This window comes from Microdochium trichocladiopsis (assembly GCF_020744255.1).
Source record: "Microdochium trichocladiopsis strain MPI-CAGE-CH-0230 chromosome Unknown B0I36scaffold_3, whole genome shotgun sequence".
NCBI classification, from domain to species: Eukaryota; Fungi; Ascomycota; class Sordariomycetes; order Xylariales; family Microdochiaceae; genus Microdochium; species Microdochium trichocladiopsis.
The window spans coordinates 3,390,822-3,407,014 of record NW_025763546.1 but is presented as its reverse complement, the minus strand read 5'-3'; the positions used below and the strand labels follow the sequence as shown (position 1 = coordinate 3,407,014).

Below are 16,193 nucleotides of genomic sequence, written 5' to 3'. Positions count from 1 at the left end.
TCGATGACGATCGTATCGATCTGGTCCGCCAAGTTTTGCCAGAGTGCTGGAAATTGGCTACCACGGCCGTAAAAGTATCGCAGCAAGCTGCTAAGCTACCTCAAAACCCGGCCATGAGTATATTAAAAAGCAAATTTCCCGTGGAAATCATGGAAAGGGACGACAAACAACCACAACGCTCTGATTACCCCAGAGCACCTCGGTTTACATCAATTTCCGTCTCCGCAACTTCCAAAATGAAGACTCCCAGCTACGCCCTGGCATTTGCCACTCTTGCCCTTGCGGCCGTGGCCGCCCCAGTGGAGCAACGAGGTACGCAAGTCGGGAGTTCCCCTTCTCCAGGCGGTTAACAGTCTAACTTGTGTACAGAGTCTGAGTCTGGAGCTCATGATCATCATGCGCTCGCCGCTGCCCGGCACTACGATGGTGATGCTGCTTATGACAAACCAGCCTACCACCGCCGTCCGGACGGGGACTCGGCGTACAACAAGCCAGTGTATGATGGCGATGCTGCGTACGACAAACCAGCCTATCGCCATCGCCTTGACGGAGATTCGGCCTACAGCAAACCGATATACGATGGAGATGCTGCGTACGATAAGCCAGCCTATAACCACCGTCTTGACGGGGATTCTGCCTATAACAAGCCAGTGTACGATGGAGATGCTGCGTACGACAAACCAGAGTATAACCACCGTCTCGACGGGGATTCTGCCTACGACAAGCCAGAGTATAACCACCGCCTTGACGGGGACTCTGCCTACAACAAACCAGTCTATGATGGCGATGCTGCATACGACAAGCCGGCTTATCAGGGCCAGAGTCAGACCCATAAACTGGCCAGTCTCCTTCTCGATGCTGAACAGATTGCCGGGAAGCTGCTGGAGCATCTCGGGAATTGAATGAGGGCACGCATTAATGAAGCGTCCAATTCTTGTGTAAATCAATAGCCGAAAACAAGAATTGACCGGGTGTTCGCCATTCTATTGGGAACAAGGGCTGCGATGGGGACTCTCACCATATCGATTGATTGAGGACATGGTTCTTCCTCGCCGATCTTCAGTGCTTGGCTTTTATATAGTAACTGTGCTCATTATAACCGAAGAGTGATAGCTATTGTGGACAGTGAAATATGGATTTTTCTTGCATACAGGCATGTGAAGGTTACGCCACGTGAACCACCGTAGTTTCCGCACCACGAAGCGAACCATGGCGAGACGAGATGACCACCACGGAACGGCGGCATAGGCAATTCCACCCAAAGAGTATATAAGTTTTGAGAATGCTTGGTGAGACATGTTTACTCCGCTGTCAACCTAAATGTTTTTAAGTCTTCTGACAAGGATGTATTAGTTCACAATTGAGTTCATTTCTCGTCTTGTCGCCTTGCGGTTTGTGCCTTGGAACTTCTGCAAGCGGGGTTTTTCATTAAGGCCTCAGAATAAACAATTCTGATAAACAGTCTCCCACAGCTTGCATTCACAACCCCAAAACTCACATTCATTGACCCCAACACTGCACATACCCCCCTTCCAATTCAAACATACCCTTTCCTCACTGCACACATACCATGACGCCTCCAACGTTTCACATCCGGCCCGCAGGCCTATCTCCGGCGGACGGGGAGTTCATCGTCGACGCATTCGACTCGACCCTGCCATACCTCGCCTCGATTGGCAGCGAGGAGATGTGGGGGATGCAGCCGTTCTCGGAACGCGAGGGCTTCACGCAGGAAACGACGGAGCAGGTCGAGCAGTCTCGAGGCCTCCGGCCAACGCCAGATGGCGAAGTCCTCCGCATCCTCATCTGCGAGGCAGAACTGCCCAGCAGCCCAACGGCGGCGGCGGCGGAGGCGGAGCAGGACGGGCCGGCCGACGCCGCCGCCGCCGCCCAACTCTCTCTGCCCGAGGGTGTCCACGTGCGTGTTACCGAGGGCGGTGACCGGCGTTTCCTCTCCGTCGGTGCTGCCATGTTGAGAGAGGACTGGGTCTCGTCGTACCTTGAGAACCAGCCGCACTTGGGACTCGGCAAGGATGGTCCCTTGCGCGGAGGCGGCGGGGGCAGAAGCGCTGCTGCTGCCGCTGGCGGCTTTGTGTACCTCGAGGTCATGGTCACGGACTGCCGCGTCGGGGCCTATCGGCGAGGCGCGGGCGCTGCGCTTCTCCGGGGCGTCAGGGATTATGCCGCGGCACACGGCAAGCGGACGGTATACGTTGACGCCTGGGCAGGTAATGGCGGCAAGTTGGCCAGGTCAGTGAGCATTTCATTTGGCATCACTGCCGTAGAGTCCTGGGCCAGGTGACGACTCTGATGACCAGCGCAGAATGAGCTAACAATGATTATAGTTACTACGAGAAGCAGGGTTATCAGATTGTGGGTGAGTACAAACTGTCTCGTAAGAACGGGACTACTTGGACGGGGACGCTTCTACGGATGGATGTGCCAACGACTCGAGAGTCTGCCGAATCTTGAAAGACTGGTTTGGTCGCCCGACAAGCTTTCTTTCCAGTGTTTATCTAGATACAGGAGAGCTGTGTATCGAATATCAGACGGAGTGAAACGTGAAACAAGACTGTAGATGGTCTCGTCTCGTTGCTGTACTCCATCCTGACTTGTCCATGCTGCAACTTACTCTGACTTTTCGACTTCCACCAGATTCAGTCATTTACACTCCTAACAACCCAAGATTGCAAGGAATGCGAATGACCACGCTACTGCTTCATGTACCGGAAATCGCGGAAGCTCAAAGTCATGTGCAAGACGGAAACTAAGTCATTGAAACAAAACAAAAGTGAGGCCACACGTAAATTCTATGCCGTGGTAAATGGTTCTTATCCTTCGCAAATGCTAGCAGCTAGAAGGCACCTTTCTCTCAGCACCGAAAGTAGCGCTTCTCGATCCACCTATCTTCAAAGTCCGCAACCAGGTTGCCAACCACGACCGTGACCTCGGGGAAGACCCGGGTCAGCCGGTGGATCCCGACTCTGCCAGCCGAGTACGTGGCGACCACGATGCGATCCTGCCGCACGCCGTGATCTACAAGCACCTGGACGGCCATGAGCGCCGAGCCGCCGCTGGACATCTGCGCATCGAGGAGCAGCACGCTGTCGTGCTTCTCGATATCACTGGGCAGCTTGAGGTAGTGCAGCTCTGGCTCTCCAGTACGGATGTTGGACTGGATGAGCAGGCGCCCAGTTCGGCAGTCTGGGATCACCCGCCGGAGCCCACTCTCAAAGGTGGCGCCGCCGCGGAGAACAATGACGGCGCTGACCTCTCCTTGGGCAGTAAGTCCTTGATACTTGTGGCCTGCAGCAGTCTCTACAGACTTTTGTTCAAAAAGGACATTGTTCAGAGCTCTACAAAGAACAACGCTGGTTAGCCTTGGACAAGAGAATCGTCGCATGATAAGGGCACTTTGACGTACTGCTCAATGATCAGGCTACTAAGTCTGTCAAAGTAGAAGATGAAATCCTCGCTGCTGGTGTCGATGTCTTGGATGATGGTGTTCATGCCCCGAAGCTGAGTTGTTGGGGTCAAGATGACTACCTTGTTCGACAGAGGCTCGCTATCATAGCCGGTCTCAAGAGTCTTCAAGGCCGCTCTATGGTGTGTTGACTTTTCGACCAGTTTACGCTCGATGTATTGCGTTACCATTGCTGCAAAGGCGTCAGAGTTTGAACCACCGATAATATGCTCACTGGCTTACTCATGGCCACAACGTTCTCGATTCCACGAGGTACGATGATGTCTGATCGAAATGGTCAGCGAACAGGTCCATCATTAGGTCAATGTGGGACATACCAGCATTGTTCCGTTGTGGTTGCACAAACTGTAACGCCCAGGTTAGTCGGTCGTCCATCAATGTAAGCCGCAAAGACTAGCGGTATACCTTCTCATAATTCGGCTTGACGAAACCAAACCACTGTTTGATACAACCCTCCACAGTTCTGCCACGATCCCTCACATCTCGTAATACTGAGCCAAAGATTTAGTGTCTTTGCACGAGAGAGAGAGAGAGAGAGTTACAGGGTCACATGGACTTACTGCGTCGTGACAGACAGGTGTCCATGTCGGCCTCGCAGTATAGCTGCTCTCCTCGTCAGTGGGTAGCCAGTGGGAAGGACATAGGCCGCTCTGGTACCTTCATATCCATGAGATCCATCACACGCTGGTCGTAAAGTGCAAAGATACCTTCGAGCACCAGCACGTGAGGCGAGTAGATGGATGTGGTAGAATCCAGGCGGGCGTGCTTCTCGAACGAATACTGCGGGACCTCGGCACGTTTTCTGGCAATCATCGTCAGGACGCTTGGAGCATGAGACACAGATCATGAAGGCTTCTACCCAGCTTTGAGGTTCCGCAGTGTTTCTACGAGGGCGTCGAAGTCGATGGCCTGTCCCTGTGATGAGCCCATACTCATGTACGCAAACAATACATCCCAGACTACGAACCTCTGGAGAGTCAAAGTCATATTCGTTCAAGAAGGCCATCCTAGACTGTTCCGGGGTCAAGGGCTTGTAGTACGAGTCCTGTTGGGAGGCCAGTCAGTACAAGGTTGATTTGCAATGATCATGGCTCCAGACTAGACTCTTATCGACTAACCATTGACAGGATGACAACCCAAGGCAGATTCAACTTGCTGACAATGGCATGAGACAGGGTCGACTTGCCGGAGCCGGAGCTGCCAGCCACGCCGATGATGCTCAGGTCAGCCCACGGAGGGCTGTAGTGCACCCGTTTGGCTATGGTGTCCCCAGTGTCCAGCGGATCGTCCAGCCTGGCAGCTGGTGAGCTGATCCCGGTGTTCATGCTTGCGGTGGTGGCGGGTTAAATCCGACGAGATATCCAAGATGTCGAGGAAGACGGGCAGGGAGAATGTAGGAGCCGGCACGACGAAACGAGCAAAGACCCTCCAGCGACTGGGCACACGAACGCAAGAGACCGCCGACTCTCCTGCAAGACCGGAGCAGCCTGAACGACGTATACAGGTATTGGAGTCTGTTGGTCAGGCTGTCGCGTGCCCCTTTGGCCAAGGCTGCGAGCAGAATAGGCCGAGCCGGTGGAGGTCAGCGGCGCATCGGCCGGTCCCGGTTCTGGCAGGAGGAGCAGCATTTTGCGGCGGCCCCATCAGCCAGCCCTATCCAGATGCTCACAGTGGCTGGCTGGCTGGCCAGCCAAGAGCACCAGGGCATAGTGCATCACGAGGGATACCATACAGAGCTGTCGTCGAAGAGTCTTGTCCGTGCACACGTGCCTTTGTGACGACGGCACCACAGACAGGCTTGTCTGTCTGCCTGTCTGTCTCATCCAGGCATGTTCCGCTGCAACGGCGGCTGCGCTACAGAACTGCTGCAAGCACACCGCAGACTGCCGCCTCAGAGCCCTTGCAGCAACCTTAGGGCCAGGTGCCAGCTGTGCTTAGGGGTCCCGAGGCCTGCCTGCCTGCCTGCCTGCCTGCTGCCTGCCTAGCGCATCTTGTGCAGGTACCTGCACTCTGCCCCGCCGTGTCCGCCTAGGTGCACACAAGTGGTCAAAGCTCCTCATTTGCTCGCGGCTCTTGACGTCGAGTTTTCTGCACCGGGGCCGACGGAGCCTCATCACCGTCTCTCTTCTTCCTCACAGCCTCGCGTCTGCTTGCCATTCGCCTGCCTCACGCAGATCCGTCGACTCGACCACTACCGTTCTTTCCTTGCCGGTTCAAGTGGCAGACTCTCTGCGTACATTGTCACCCGTCGATCCTCGTAAAGGACGTGCCCTTCTAGACACGCTATCGCGCATCATCCTCGATCCGTGACCAGGCAGCTGTGAAGCTGCCACTGCTTGCGACGCAGCAAAATGGTATGCTCAGAGTGGCCAATCGTCCTCGGGCGCCTCGTTGCGACCTGATCGCGGAGCCTCTGCTGACGTCTGCAGACTTCCTCTACGTCCACCACGACGCCCTTGCATCTCTTCTCGCAACAGGTGCAGGACGTGAAGACCCCCAAAAGGTAAGCATCTTCCCTCTGTCCAGTTGTCCTTCACACTCTCGTCGGCCGCCCTCAACATGATGTAACGAATAATCAATGGGAATCTCTCCGAGAATACATACATGCGGATAAAGATTTTATCTTTCTTCATTTCTGAACCACACTACGCCGAACTTCCTCTTCACCGTCTTACACTGCGCAACGGTAGACACTCAGCTAACAGGCGGCGCAGTGACATCAATGCTTTGATACTAGACTACTTGACCGTCGCTGGCTATCCCAATGCCGCCGCAAAGTTTTCGGCAGAGGCGAACCTCCCACCACAACAAGACATGTCAGATATCCAGGCAAGGCAGCGGATACAGGCGTCCATACATCGTGGAGATATCGAGGCTGCCATTGACGAGCTGAATGATCTTGACCCATCCGTAAGTCACCATGACGCGCACATGCACATCTGCCACAACCTCCCGCTATGATTAGAACACGAGTTTTACATGCACCACTCATATAGTCTTCGGACTGGTGATGAGGAACAACCACTTTTTCTATGAGCACACATCCTCCTTACTACCTCTTATGCTCGGTTCCACAAAGCTTGCCATGCATGGCGTAGTGCTAACGTGGGCAAACTCCAGATCTTGGATGAAGACAAGGATCTTCACTTTGCCGTCTTGCGTCTGCAATTAGTTGAACTCATCAGGACATGCATAGCCACTCCAGGAGGCGACATCACACGAGCTCTCGACTTTGCCACGTCCCAGCTGGGTCCTCGTGCCTCAGAGAATGCTCGGTATCTGGAAGACCTGGAGAAGACCATGACCCTGCTCGTGTTCCCGCATGACAGCCTTGATCCCCCACTAGCCGCGCTCCTGCAGCCGAGCCTGCGCCGCGCTGTGGCCGACCAGGTCAACAAGGCCATTCTCGATGGCCAGAGCCAGCGGCGTGAGGCTGCGATCCGCCAGCTCGTGATGATGCGGGTGTGGAGCGAGGTTACGGCGCGCAGTGAGACCAAGAAGGACCTGCCGGCCCGGATCGAGATTGGTCTTGACGCCGAGGAGTCTCTGAGGCACGAGAACGGCCATGACGAGCCAATGTCGATGAATGCGTAACTGTGATTGATTCCTTGGCCTTTGTTTTGTTGTGCACATTGGCATCTGGCAGCGAGTTTTTGCCTTTTGGGGGTGTTTGCAAGGCGTTTAAATTAGGGGCAAGCGGGAACTGGAATTCATTAGGGTCTCTCTCTCCGGCGTTATCAATTCAATCAAAACTTTTGTGCGTACGCCTCAATGGAATATAATTGCAAGACTCAACATGGTGCATGAATACAAATTGGATTGTGTGCGCGAGCGATGTCCCAAGAATCATTTGTCTTATATATGTACAAGGTATGCCTGCCTCACTCTAGTGCAAGAACAAGGCGACAAGTGAGACCTGGAGCACTGCCTGTGCCTATTCGTCTACCTAGGTAGCATATGCATGGCTGTTCTCGTCCAAGAACATTGTCCCACGGCCGCAGAAGCGATAGCATGTTCCAGCCACCCAGCGAAGTCGATCTACTTGGTCCGGATGTGCTTGAGCTTGCCGGGCGAGTAGAGGAAGTTGTTGGCGTAGGCCTTGGGAGAGATGACGCGCTCCTTGGGCTCCTGGACAAAGTACTCGTAGCCCTGCTTCTCGGCAAAGGCGATGGCGTCCTCCTTGGTCTTGAACTCGATCTTGGTGCCCTGCATGAAGTCGCCGGACGACTGCCAGCCCATCAGCGGGTTCTCCCAGCGGTGGCCCTTGGCCAGCACGTCCCAGTCCATGCGCCAGTGGTGCGCGCCCCAGGAGCCAGACTGTGTCGCCGGCTTGGCCTGCTTGTAGATGCTATCGGGAAATGCCAAGGTTAGCATGGCACGTGGTGATGAGGGTCGAGCAGATGTGTTATTCTGGTTGAGACTGGCTATGTCCAATGGGGGAAAGCATATAGCGTGATGATTGGATGGAGCATCGGGGTGTATGTGAGAAAAGCATACCGGACGGTTCTGGCCTGCAGCTCGATCGGGGCACCAGAGAGCACGGCGGCAGGGAGGGAGTCGACGTCCTCACTGCCATCCATTACACGCTTGGGAACGGGGGTGAAGGTTCTAAATCCAGACGATATTGAGTTAGCCGTGTTATGGTCAATTGTACCTGCTTCTGCAGACGCAGCCTTTGTCCACCAGCCCAAATCATGTGCCACATGCTGCACCCCAAACGCATGGCTAGAATCAGACCGGCGATGTCCTGAACTCTCTGATCCCGCGACAGAGGTGAAGCATTGCTGTTCAAGCGGCTGGAGGTAATGGAAGACGTGGCTGCCGCAGAATCTGGACGTACGAGGTAGCCTTGTCGGTATGGACGCCGTAGTCAGGCGAGTTTGGCAACCGCTCCTGGGGTACGGCAGGCACGTGGTTCGCGACCTCGGTGTTGCCGGCCATGCTGGTCGCGCCGGTGCGGTCGACGTCTGTGGTCTTGAAGCGTCGCTGGGCCATGGAGACAGGAGCTGTGCGAGGGGCGGCGGCCCTCAACAGCCGGGCGGCGGAGGCGGATCTGAGAGAGGCCATGGTGACGGGCTCCTCTTTCGAATGTCGTCGAGGAAGTCGACGATCGAACGGTGGCTGATGGTGTGGTCTGGTGGCAATCGAGCAGCAAGCGTCAAGCTCTTTGCTGTGGCCGTTGATGATTGCATCGTCTCGAAGTCGAGGTGCGAGGCAGTTGTGGTGGGTCCGGCGGTCATGAATTGGCGGGGTATGATTGGCCAGTGCGGCAAATCATCGCGCTAACCTCGAAGTGAGTTCTTTTCGTCCTCGAGTGTGGCCGACCGCAGCTCTCGCCCTCCGAAAGATTCCATCACCAACCCCATCGTCTCAACCACCTCCTGTCGATTGAGGTTCGCCGTCCAACGACCCCCAATTGACCTCTGATCTTCCCGCCGACGTTCACGCCGCACCCGCCCGCCATCATGAGCTTCGTCGCCCGCCGGGGTCTCTCGACCCTCATCCCTCCCAAGGTGAGTCCTCCTCCGCAACCCCGGCCTCGGGTCCAGCCCTCCGGCGCCGCATATCGCCATATACCACTCTACTCATTCTTCGGTCTTGCTGATATCTTGTTGCAACAGGTTGCTTCGCCTACTGTACGTGCTCTCCTGCTTACCGTCCCGACGTCCACCGGTACCGGGTTTTCCCGCACCTCTCCCGATTTCGTCACGCCACACTCTGCGCGCCCATACCACTCGAATGATCGTTGCGCGACTTAGCTATCAAGAAATCGACGACATGAGGCGCCCACGATGCTCGCAAAGAACCATGATGCTAACCGTGCGCTCCTCAGGCCATCGGCGCTGCTCCTGATGCCGTCCGCATGAAGCGTGTCGTCAGCTTCTACGAGAAGCTCCCCCGTGGTCCCGCCCCCGAGGTCAAGCCCACCGGTCTCTTCGGCAGATACCAGGCCAAGCACTTTGGCAAGAACCCTACCGCCAAGCGTACGTCGCACAGTTCCGTCCATTCGGGGGGTGGCCGTCGTGGCTATACCCCGCGAAATCTGGCACACAGGAGTTGAACCCGAGACTGACATGCTCGCGCAAAACAGCCATCATCCACGCTATCGGTCTGATCCTCGTCATCGGCTACCCCATGACCTACTACTTCCACCTGCGTAAGTTCTGCTTTCCGCTGTGTAATGTCAAAACCCGTCACTAATCATACGAAACAGGCCACCACAAGAACAACGCCCACTAAGCCAACGCGGCTGTAGTGGATGAGTGTAGGAACGTGGTTGAAGAACAAAATCAAAGTCTGTAAATAAACAAGACGAGGAGGCAAGCCGGACAGAAGCTCGAAAAAGCACTGCCGGTCTTAAGCCGCCGTGTATTAGAATTGAAAGGGGGCGTATGCCCTGAATACCATGTCCCATTTGTCAACATTCTTGCATTACTGCATGAACACCTCGATGTCCTAGAAACGTGGGTCTTAAAAGAAGCCTTCGACCAGCAACCCTCGTGCAGGTCGCCTTGTGAAGACCGCCGCGTCATGTCGCCCGTCAGGCAAGCGCATGATTGGTACGTCAATAGTCTTATGAAACTAGAGAGCTAGTTCAGTCACATACAATAAAAGCACGGTCACAAGCAGCAGAGCAAGCAAGCCTCAGGCTACTTCCAGGTGTTTCTCCGTCTCAAGAATAAGCAATGAGAAAGGATGGACCACTAGCTTGGCAGCCTCTCAGCTTCCGGCTGTGCCATTCAAGCCCGCGGCTTCTGTGTGCCGCTCACCCGCTCCGCCCAACATTCTTCCCAGCTGTGTACGTAGCATGTGCTAAAATACCGAGGCACGCGTAATTATGGTTACCGAAGGGGGCCTGTGTCGAGTCGATTTCTTGAAAGCTACAGTTTGAAATTGATAGTCCTATCATCGACGGCAATCACAATAAAAGCAAGGATTACTGGGGTCAGATTCAGCCGCCTCCAGTGCTTCGTTTCGGACGATTCGTCGCCGGTGGAGCCATCTTTTCACTAAAAATATGCTGTACATGCTGATGCTGGGTAAGGCTGGCGACTCAAAGGGAGGTGAATGCGGCCTCTCTATATTGACAGTGTGCTCATTGCGTTACCTGAGGGGGCTGAATATTACTCACTATGACACGTGCTGGCTGGGCCAAGACCGCAGGATGAACTGTTGTGGTTCCAAACACAATATTGGCACGAGTAGCGTGTCTTTTCCAGCCTGGACAAAATGGGCTTGCGCGCCCATCTGCACCGTCTGCCCTAAAAAGCTCCAGTGGCTGCTGCATGCTGGAAACATGGCAAGTCAGCCGGGCGAGCACGGTCCATGCACTGTGCCGCTGTGCCTGCCTCGAGGCCACCTGGGCACCTGGGCGGGCGGCCCTGGAGGTCAGGTGCAAGTGTGACTCGGTCCGGCCTGGCAGGGCGCTGCTGGAATACCTGGGCATGCTTTCGGTTGCGGCCAGCGCGCTCCCCCCCAGCCACGACCCGATGGGCCACTGCCCGGGCCAACAGGCATGCCCACCACCACCACCACCTTTCCCACCCGCCGCTGGCACCACCACACCACACCAGCCCAGCGAAGCACATCGCCATTTCCAAGGACCGACCAGAGCGCATCCGCGACAACCCTCCAGCGCCGACAAGATCTTTCGCCCGCGACAGCAAGACCTCTCCGGACTCCCTTCAATAACCTGTGCTTGACCACCGGCAGTGGATGATGGCTGCTGAAGCCACCGCTACGAACCCTGTCGATGTACCTCCAACTGAGCCTTCGTCCGTAAGTCAAATTCTCCCAGCTCGAGACCCAGGCCGAAGAAGAGCGCTTCCACCGTCGCCGAAGGATGCGTGTTTCGCCTTCTTCTCATCTTCAGCCATACGCGCGCAACCACCGAGCATTCAAACTAACGCTGCCTCTCTTCGTCACCACAGTCTCACGCCGCCTACATCGACTCGGATCCCCACAATGCCACCTCACCCAGCCCACCCGTAAATGGGTCGCACGACGAGATCGAGAACAAGCAGATCACCGAACTTGTGGATGAGCTTGTGCAGTCAGCCGAAGTCAGCGTAAGCGGCGGTTCCGACACTGAAGCGTCAAAATCCAAACTCGATGACAAAGGCCATGCGCGCAACTCCTCAACTGTCAAGAAGCCCCAGAGCTTCAAGTCTGTGTCGGTCAACAGGACATTTCTTGCGTCCAAGGGCGCAGCGGCATCGACGTCCAGGCCTGACTCTGCCGCAGGCTCCGCCTCCTCCACCCCAGCGCCAGGGAATGCGAGCTCTTCTGCCTCGAAACTGAAGCTTGTTTCAAAGTCGCAATCTGGGATAGGTGGCAGCAACAAGGCTCTGGGACCTAATGGAAAACCCGTCGCGCCGAGTGCCAGCTCTGTCTGGAACAAGAACCAGCGTATGCCGAAATCTGCGAGCTAGCCCAAAAATGGTCCTCTGGACAACACCTTACTGACTTTTGATCTCTAGCCGTCCCTCCGCCCGAGCCGAAAAAGTTTACAGACGAGGAGCTACAGTTGAAGTATGGGATTCACCTTGCAGACAGACTTGGGCCCGACAAGGATAGTGGCCAGTCCAACTGGGCCGACATTGATGACGACGAGGAATGGGATCCAGACACTATAACATGGACTGATGGAACCCATATCAAGCTGCCGCAGGCTGACGAGAAGGCGCCGAGCCCTATACCTGCACCGGCGGCGCCGGTCACTGCTGCTGCCCCGCCTGCGCCGAGGCAAATCGAGATTCCGCCGAAAACGAAGTCCCCAGTCCCACCCACCAGCAATGTCTCTTCTCCGTCCATCAAACCCGGTGTTCTTGCATCTGGTAAGGGCCTGGTGTTGAAGGGCGGTCCTGAGAAGCCAGTCTTTGTTGCGAAGCCCCCGGCGCCACCCCAGCCCGCCAAATCTCCCTGGGCTCCTCTGCCACCTGTCGACAAGACCGCACCCATCGTGCTCGACGCACCAGCCCATGGCGCTTCACAGGGATACCAGCGTAGAGACGGTATGCAGACTCGTACGCCTCCCCCGCCGACCAAGGAAATTGCGGCGGACGACTTCAGTCGCGGCCCATGGCGAGACGGACCAAATGCAACTTCGGGCAGGGAACTTTTCAATTCTCACTCGGGACGTTATGAACCCGTACCCGACAGACGCGGGTCGAGACCTGATGGAGGATATGGCCGGCAACAGCCTTCTGTTCTGCAGCGTCCATCGCATCACGACACTCAAGGACCAGCCGAGCCCTCGGCGGCATTCCAAACGAGCCGAAACAGCGGAGCGGAAGGCCCATACGGGCGGCGTCGCGGCTCATCAAACGTTAGTGGCGGCAGTGGCGGGCTCGCGTATCGCCTCGAGAGATCGTCGCACAACATACCCGGTCCACATGATCCTCAGCATGTGCGTTCTGGCTCAATGTCTGGCGGTCCTGACGTGGCTGCGCCACCCAACCAGCATGGTCAACCTTGGCAGAACAGGTCCTCCCCGAACACCGTCCCAGCTAGCATGGACCACAGTCATGCAGTTCAGGAGCCAGTTGCGCCTGTTCCCCCACCAGTACCGGTCGAAGATGAAATTGAAGTACAGAAGAGGCTCATGCGCGAACGACGTGAAGCTGCCATCAAACGCCGTCATGAGGACGAGGCACGCGAAGAGGAAGCGCGGAAAGAGCGCATTCGGAAGAAGCTAGAGGCCATGGGGCCTGCGCCTGAACGCAAAAGCACGAAGAAGGATGAAAAGGATGCTACTTCTCAGCCAGCCAAGGACGTGCCCCAGGCTCTCCTGGCCAGGACCAAACCGGCAGATAAAGCGCAGGCCAACCCGTCATCGGGTTCAGATGCCAAAACGAATGTCAGTGCGGATGCTCTTACCCCTGAGACCAGCAATCAAGTCAATGGTACCACGGCGGGCCAACCAATTCGACCAGACGGCGCTGAGACTGAGTCTTTACCTCAGCCCAGTGCAGCGCCCAGATCACAGACGTCTGCACCATGGCTCGACGCGCCACAAAGCGCAGAGAGATACCCATCCTGGGGTGGCAATCAGTCGAATTCTTCACGGAATGTATGGGCAGCGCCTGGTAATGACCGGTCACTCGGCAATGGAACTTTCATCGCGGATCTCGGCCATTCTATTCACAACCCGACAAATCCGAACATCGCCAACCGTCCGGCACCGATCGCCCCTCCGCGAAGCGTATCGCAGGCACAGGCCGCCAACCCAGCCACACAGAGCTCGTCTGCTCGCCTTGCACCGATTGGGCCGCCTCGAGGTGCCGCCCGCACTCAAGATGCACAACAGAGACAGGCGCCTGGGAACCTGTGGCAGAACTACGATGCTGCAGCCGACGATCAGGCCATTCGCGAAAAGAGCCGTGCTCAGGAAGAGGCACGGCTGCAGCGACTTGTAGAACAGGGCATCAACCCTGATCATGGTCCCATGATCTCTGAGACGTGGCGCGCCGTCAAGATGGAGGAAGACGGCAGAAGAGGTCAAGCAGGAAGCTCCGTATACATGCACAGCGGCGTGCCCGGTGGCCCCTCGGATCTTCACAGATCTAGCCAGGTCGCACCAACTGGTCCAAATGCTGCGACGGCGATGTCGCAGTCGCGCAGTAGCTCAAGATTCTTTCCGCCGACACGGGACGTTCGTCTGGACGAAGGACCAATGCATCACCATCGCCCAAGATCGCCAACGCCACCACCTCCCACCATGGAGGATCATCCAGCATACGAAGGCAACCCTACCCGACCACATGTCTCGCTGCCGCGGGGACCCATCGTCGTGAAACTGCCACCAGCTGCAGCTAAGCCGGCGACGCCTGTAGCGCCACCAAAACCAGCGACACCGGTATCCTTTGCCGCCGCAGCCGCGGCGGCCGTCCCACAAGCAGCTCGAGGCCTGACGCAAGTGGCTGCCGCTCGGAGTCAGGGCCAGAGTCAACGCGGCAACGAATCCAAGGCTCAAGGGAACTGGCAGGACAAGATTAACAGTCTCATGGGAAGAAAGGCCCCGCGCCCTACCGTGGACTCGACTAGCAGGATCTCCATGGAGCATGGCTCGCGCTCGGCGAATGTCTCACTGCCGAGTCTGTCCTCTGCCAGCTCTGTGATCTCGGACGATAGCACTTACACGAGCCGCGAGATGGCTGAGGAATGCTTCGAGGAACAGGAGATGGGGTCCCTCCCCGCAGTACATCTGCCGATGAAAGCCCCGGAAGCCATGTGGCATGCCGTCAATCCCAACTGGCTGCCGCTGGTTCCGAAATATCGGGTTCATGCCACCAACGCCGAGCCACATCGATTCGGCTTTGACTATGAGCAGGGTCAATCGGTCATCCGAGTCTCGGCTCCTGGCATGCCCGAGGTCAAGACTGTGCAGTTCAACGTTGCCAGTCGCTCTGGCTTCAGCGGTCGAACGCGTAGCAACCCCCGGCGTGGCGGTAGTCGAGGCGGCAACAAGCACACTCCTCGTGGTGGCCAGCGGGGCGGTCGTGAAGGTATCCTCGAAGGTCCGAGCCCCAACAATAGCACAGCAGGACCATCATCTGACAGGCCAAAGGCCTCGCGTGGCGGGCGCGGAAGCTTGCGGTCTCGGTCTGAGGCATGGTCTCGACAGCCATCCTCAACACCAGCCGCTCAGAACTAAGACTTGAGACGTGTATCCCTGGTGACGGCATTCTCCGCTCGTTACGACGGCGGAGAGTTGTCTAAGTGTGTCTCACAGTTGGACAGTACCACCGCCTCAAGCACAGCACCTTTTATTTTTTATACTTTCACAACAAGAGTCGTGTACAACAGGACGAGGCATTCAGTGCTTTACAGCCGAGGCCCACAGGCATTGGCTTACTTGTCGATTTCGCAATTTTCATCTGAGGTCTTTCGGGGAGCGCGCTAGGACTATGCGCTGTGCCGGAGCTGTACGATCCCACCACCCATGGAAAGCAAAGATGGCCATACTGCCAACACTTGAGGGATCGTCAAAATGTTCTTTCTCCCTATTCTCCACGACTCGCAACTCAGCAAATGTACGTCACGTCTCCCACTCGGGACGCAAAACAAGCACTACTTGTTGCATCATGTCGTGTACATGGGTTTGGCAGGGACATTACGAATCTTAGGCTACTGGCATACAACCATGGAGCGAAACAACCAATGCTGCGGACTTGCAAGCTTTTCTCGGGGACCATGGGAGTTCACCTTCCATTGTTTCCGAGCAGATGTCCGAGGAAATATCCACAAAACCCGAAACTCATATACAACCGTTTCGGCTCAGGGTCATCTCCTGCGGGATCCTGATACCAAGATACGACAGACTGATGTCTGCTATTATCTGGGTGCGAATCAGGGTCCGCCAGTCAACTTGGTGAACATCACATTTGCAACGGAAAAAAACACTCACGAAGAGGGACGTCATGGGAAATGGCTTTGGTACAGGATCCGGATAATGCACGAGCTCGATTGTTTGCGTCCACTCGTGCCTGCGTTTACTTCTTCCTGGTTGCACTCAGCGAGCTGCACCACATGAAGATACATAGGAATGAAGGACAGGAGGGGCGGGAAAACGAGTGTTGTATGCAGTTGTTTCTGTTTTATCTCGCGGAAATGAATCTTTCTCTTTCAGAAAACTTGCGAACATGCGTGACAATGAACGAAAGTTGAAACCAAACGTGTATGCATAGTCGGCGTATTGACAAGTGGA

General features: G+C 56.0%; 8 protein-coding genes across 8 annotated transcripts; 6 read left to right on the top strand and 2 right to left on the bottom strand.

Annotated features, from left to right (window-relative positions):
• Window positions 1–236: 236 nt before the first annotated feature.
• Window positions 237–902, top strand: B0I36DRAFT_347393 (uncharacterized protein; the record flags this gene model as incomplete). The annotated part of the gene is made up of 2 exons (XM_046156564.1): window positions 237–312; window positions 370–902. The coding sequence occupies 2 exons, from the start codon at window positions 237–239 to the stop codon at window positions 900–902; spliced, it is 609 nt and encodes a 202-aa protein (XP_046015746.1).
• A 595-nt stretch (window positions 903–1,497) lies between these two features.
• On the top strand, window positions 1,498–2,672 carry B0I36DRAFT_95157 (uncharacterized protein). Its single transcript, XM_046163642.1, has 2 exons — window positions 1,498–2,250; window positions 2,346–2,672. Exons 1-2 carry the CDS (start codon window positions 1,571–1,573, stop codon window positions 2,470–2,472), a joined length of 807 nt encoding a protein of 268 aa, XP_046015745.1. The 5' UTR covers window positions 1,498–1,570; the 3' UTR covers window positions 2,473–2,672.
• A 53-nt stretch (window positions 2,673–2,725) lies between these two features.
• Window positions 2,726–4,979, bottom strand: B0I36DRAFT_95127 (uridine kinase family-domain-containing protein). Its single transcript, XM_046163641.1, has 10 exons — window positions 4,603–4,979; window positions 4,452–4,529; window positions 4,344–4,393; window positions 4,142–4,286; window positions 4,045–4,087; window positions 3,890–3,975; window positions 3,802–3,829; window positions 3,707–3,748; window positions 3,425–3,656; window positions 2,726–3,356 (listed from the first exon to the last, which is right to left on the bottom strand). Exons 1-10 carry the CDS (start codon window positions 4,807–4,809, stop codon window positions 2,873–2,875), a joined length of 1,395 nt encoding a protein of 464 aa, XP_046015744.1. The 5' UTR covers window positions 4,810–4,979; the 3' UTR covers window positions 2,726–2,872.
• A 628-nt stretch (window positions 4,980–5,607) lies between these two features.
• B0I36DRAFT_318802 (ran binding protein in the microtubule-organising centre) lies at window positions 5,608–7,263 on the top strand. The gene is made up of 4 exons (XM_046153341.1): window positions 5,608–5,838; window positions 5,914–5,987; window positions 6,199–6,394; window positions 6,605–7,263. Exons 1-4 carry the CDS (start codon window positions 5,836–5,838, stop codon window positions 7,076–7,078), a joined length of 747 nt encoding a protein of 248 aa, XP_046015743.1. The 5' UTR covers window positions 5,608–5,835; the 3' UTR covers window positions 7,079–7,263.
• On the bottom strand, window positions 7,264–8,786 carry B0I36DRAFT_318797 (ETC complex I subunit conserved region-domain-containing protein). Its single transcript, XM_046153340.1, has 3 exons — window positions 8,325–8,786; window positions 7,982–8,092; window positions 7,264–7,832 (listed from the first exon to the last, which is right to left on the bottom strand). Exons 1-3 carry the CDS (start codon window positions 8,549–8,551, stop codon window positions 7,523–7,525), a joined length of 648 nt encoding a protein of 215 aa, XP_046015742.1. The 5' UTR covers window positions 8,552–8,786; the 3' UTR covers window positions 7,264–7,522.
• Window positions 8,787–9,930, top strand: B0I36DRAFT_318795 (mitochondrial F1-F0 ATP synthase subunit F of fungi-domain-containing protein). Its single transcript, XM_046153339.1, has 5 exons — window positions 8,787–8,997; window positions 9,106–9,120; window positions 9,318–9,468; window positions 9,576–9,641; window positions 9,699–9,930. Exons 1-5 carry the CDS (start codon window positions 8,950–8,952, stop codon window positions 9,722–9,724), a joined length of 306 nt encoding a protein of 101 aa, XP_046015741.1. The 5' UTR covers window positions 8,787–8,949; the 3' UTR covers window positions 9,725–9,930.
• A 1,273-nt stretch (window positions 9,931–11,203) lies between these two features.
• Window positions 11,204–15,140, top strand: B0I36DRAFT_347388 (uncharacterized protein; the record flags this gene model as incomplete). Its single annotated transcript, XM_046156563.1, has 3 exons — window positions 11,204–11,263; window positions 11,416–11,893; window positions 11,965–15,140. The coding sequence occupies 3 exons, from the start codon at window positions 11,204–11,206 to the stop codon at window positions 15,138–15,140; spliced, it is 3,714 nt and encodes a 1,237-aa protein (XP_046015740.1).
• Window positions 15,141–15,308: 168 nt separating this feature from the next.
• On the top strand, window positions 15,309–16,119 carry B0I36DRAFT_95032 (uncharacterized protein). The gene has a single exon (XM_046163640.1). The coding sequence runs from the start codon at window positions 15,477–15,479 to the stop codon at window positions 16,017–16,019; it is 543 nt and encodes a 180-aa protein (XP_046015739.1). The 5' UTR covers window positions 15,309–15,476; the 3' UTR covers window positions 16,020–16,119.
• The last annotated feature ends 74 nt before the right edge of the window (window positions 16,120–16,193 follow it).

Bases quoted from the DNA above. Each gene is read 5' to 3' on its own strand.
- B0I36DRAFT_318802 (XM_046153341.1), top strand. The intron at 5,988-6,198 runs GTAAGCATCTTC...CAGGCGGCGCAG, and splicing joins GACGTGAAGACCCCCAAAAG to TGACATCAATGCTTTGATAC. The intron at 6,395-6,604 runs GTAAGTCACCAT...GGCAAACTCCAG, and splicing joins TGAATGATCTTGACCCATCC to ATCTTGGATGAAGACAAGGA.
- B0I36DRAFT_95157 (XM_046163642.1), top strand. From the start codon at position 1,571: ATGACGCCTCCAACGTTTCACATCCGGCCCGCAGGCCTATCTCCGGCG. The intron at 2,251-2,345 runs GTCAGTGAGCAT...CAATGATTATAG, and splicing joins AATGGCGGCAAGTTGGCCAG to TTACTACGAGAAGCAGGGTT.
- B0I36DRAFT_318797 (XM_046153340.1), bottom strand. From the start codon at position 8,551: ATGGCCTCTCTCAGATCCGCCTCCGCCGCCCGGCTGTTGAGGGCCGCC. The intron at 8,093-8,324 runs GTACGTCCAGAT...GTCTGGATTTAG, and splicing joins CATACCGACAAGGCTACCTC to AACCTTCACCCCCGTTCCCA. The intron at 7,833-7,981 runs GTATGCTTTTCT...ATTTCCCGATAG, and splicing joins CTGCAGGCCAGAACCGTCCG to CATCTACAAGCAGGCCAAGC.
- B0I36DRAFT_95127 (XM_046163641.1), bottom strand. From the start codon at position 4,809: ATGAACACCGGGATCAGCTCACCAGCTGCCAGGCTGGACGATCCGCTG. The intron at 4,088-4,141 runs GTACCAGAGCGG...CGAGGAGAGCAG, and splicing joins TGGATCTCATGGATATGAAG to CTATACTGCGAGGCCGACAT. The intron at 3,749-3,801 runs GTATGTCCCACA...CATTTCGATCAG, and splicing joins ACCACAACGGAACAATGCTG to ACATCATCGTACCTCGTGGA.
- B0I36DRAFT_318795 (XM_046153339.1), top strand. From the start codon at position 8,950: ATGAGCTTCGTCGCCCGCCGGGGTCTCTCGACCCTCATCCCTCCCAAG. The intron at 9,469-9,575 runs GTACGTCGCACA...CGCGCAAAACAG, and splicing joins CAAGAACCCTACCGCCAAGC to CCATCATCCACGCTATCGGT. The intron at 9,642-9,698 runs GTAAGTTCTGCT...CATACGAAACAG, and splicing joins GACCTACTACTTCCACCTGC to GCCACCACAAGAACAACGCC.
- B0I36DRAFT_95032 (XM_046163640.1), top strand. From the start codon at position 15,477: ATGTTCTTTCTCCCTATTCTCCACGACTCGCAACTCAGCAAATGTACG.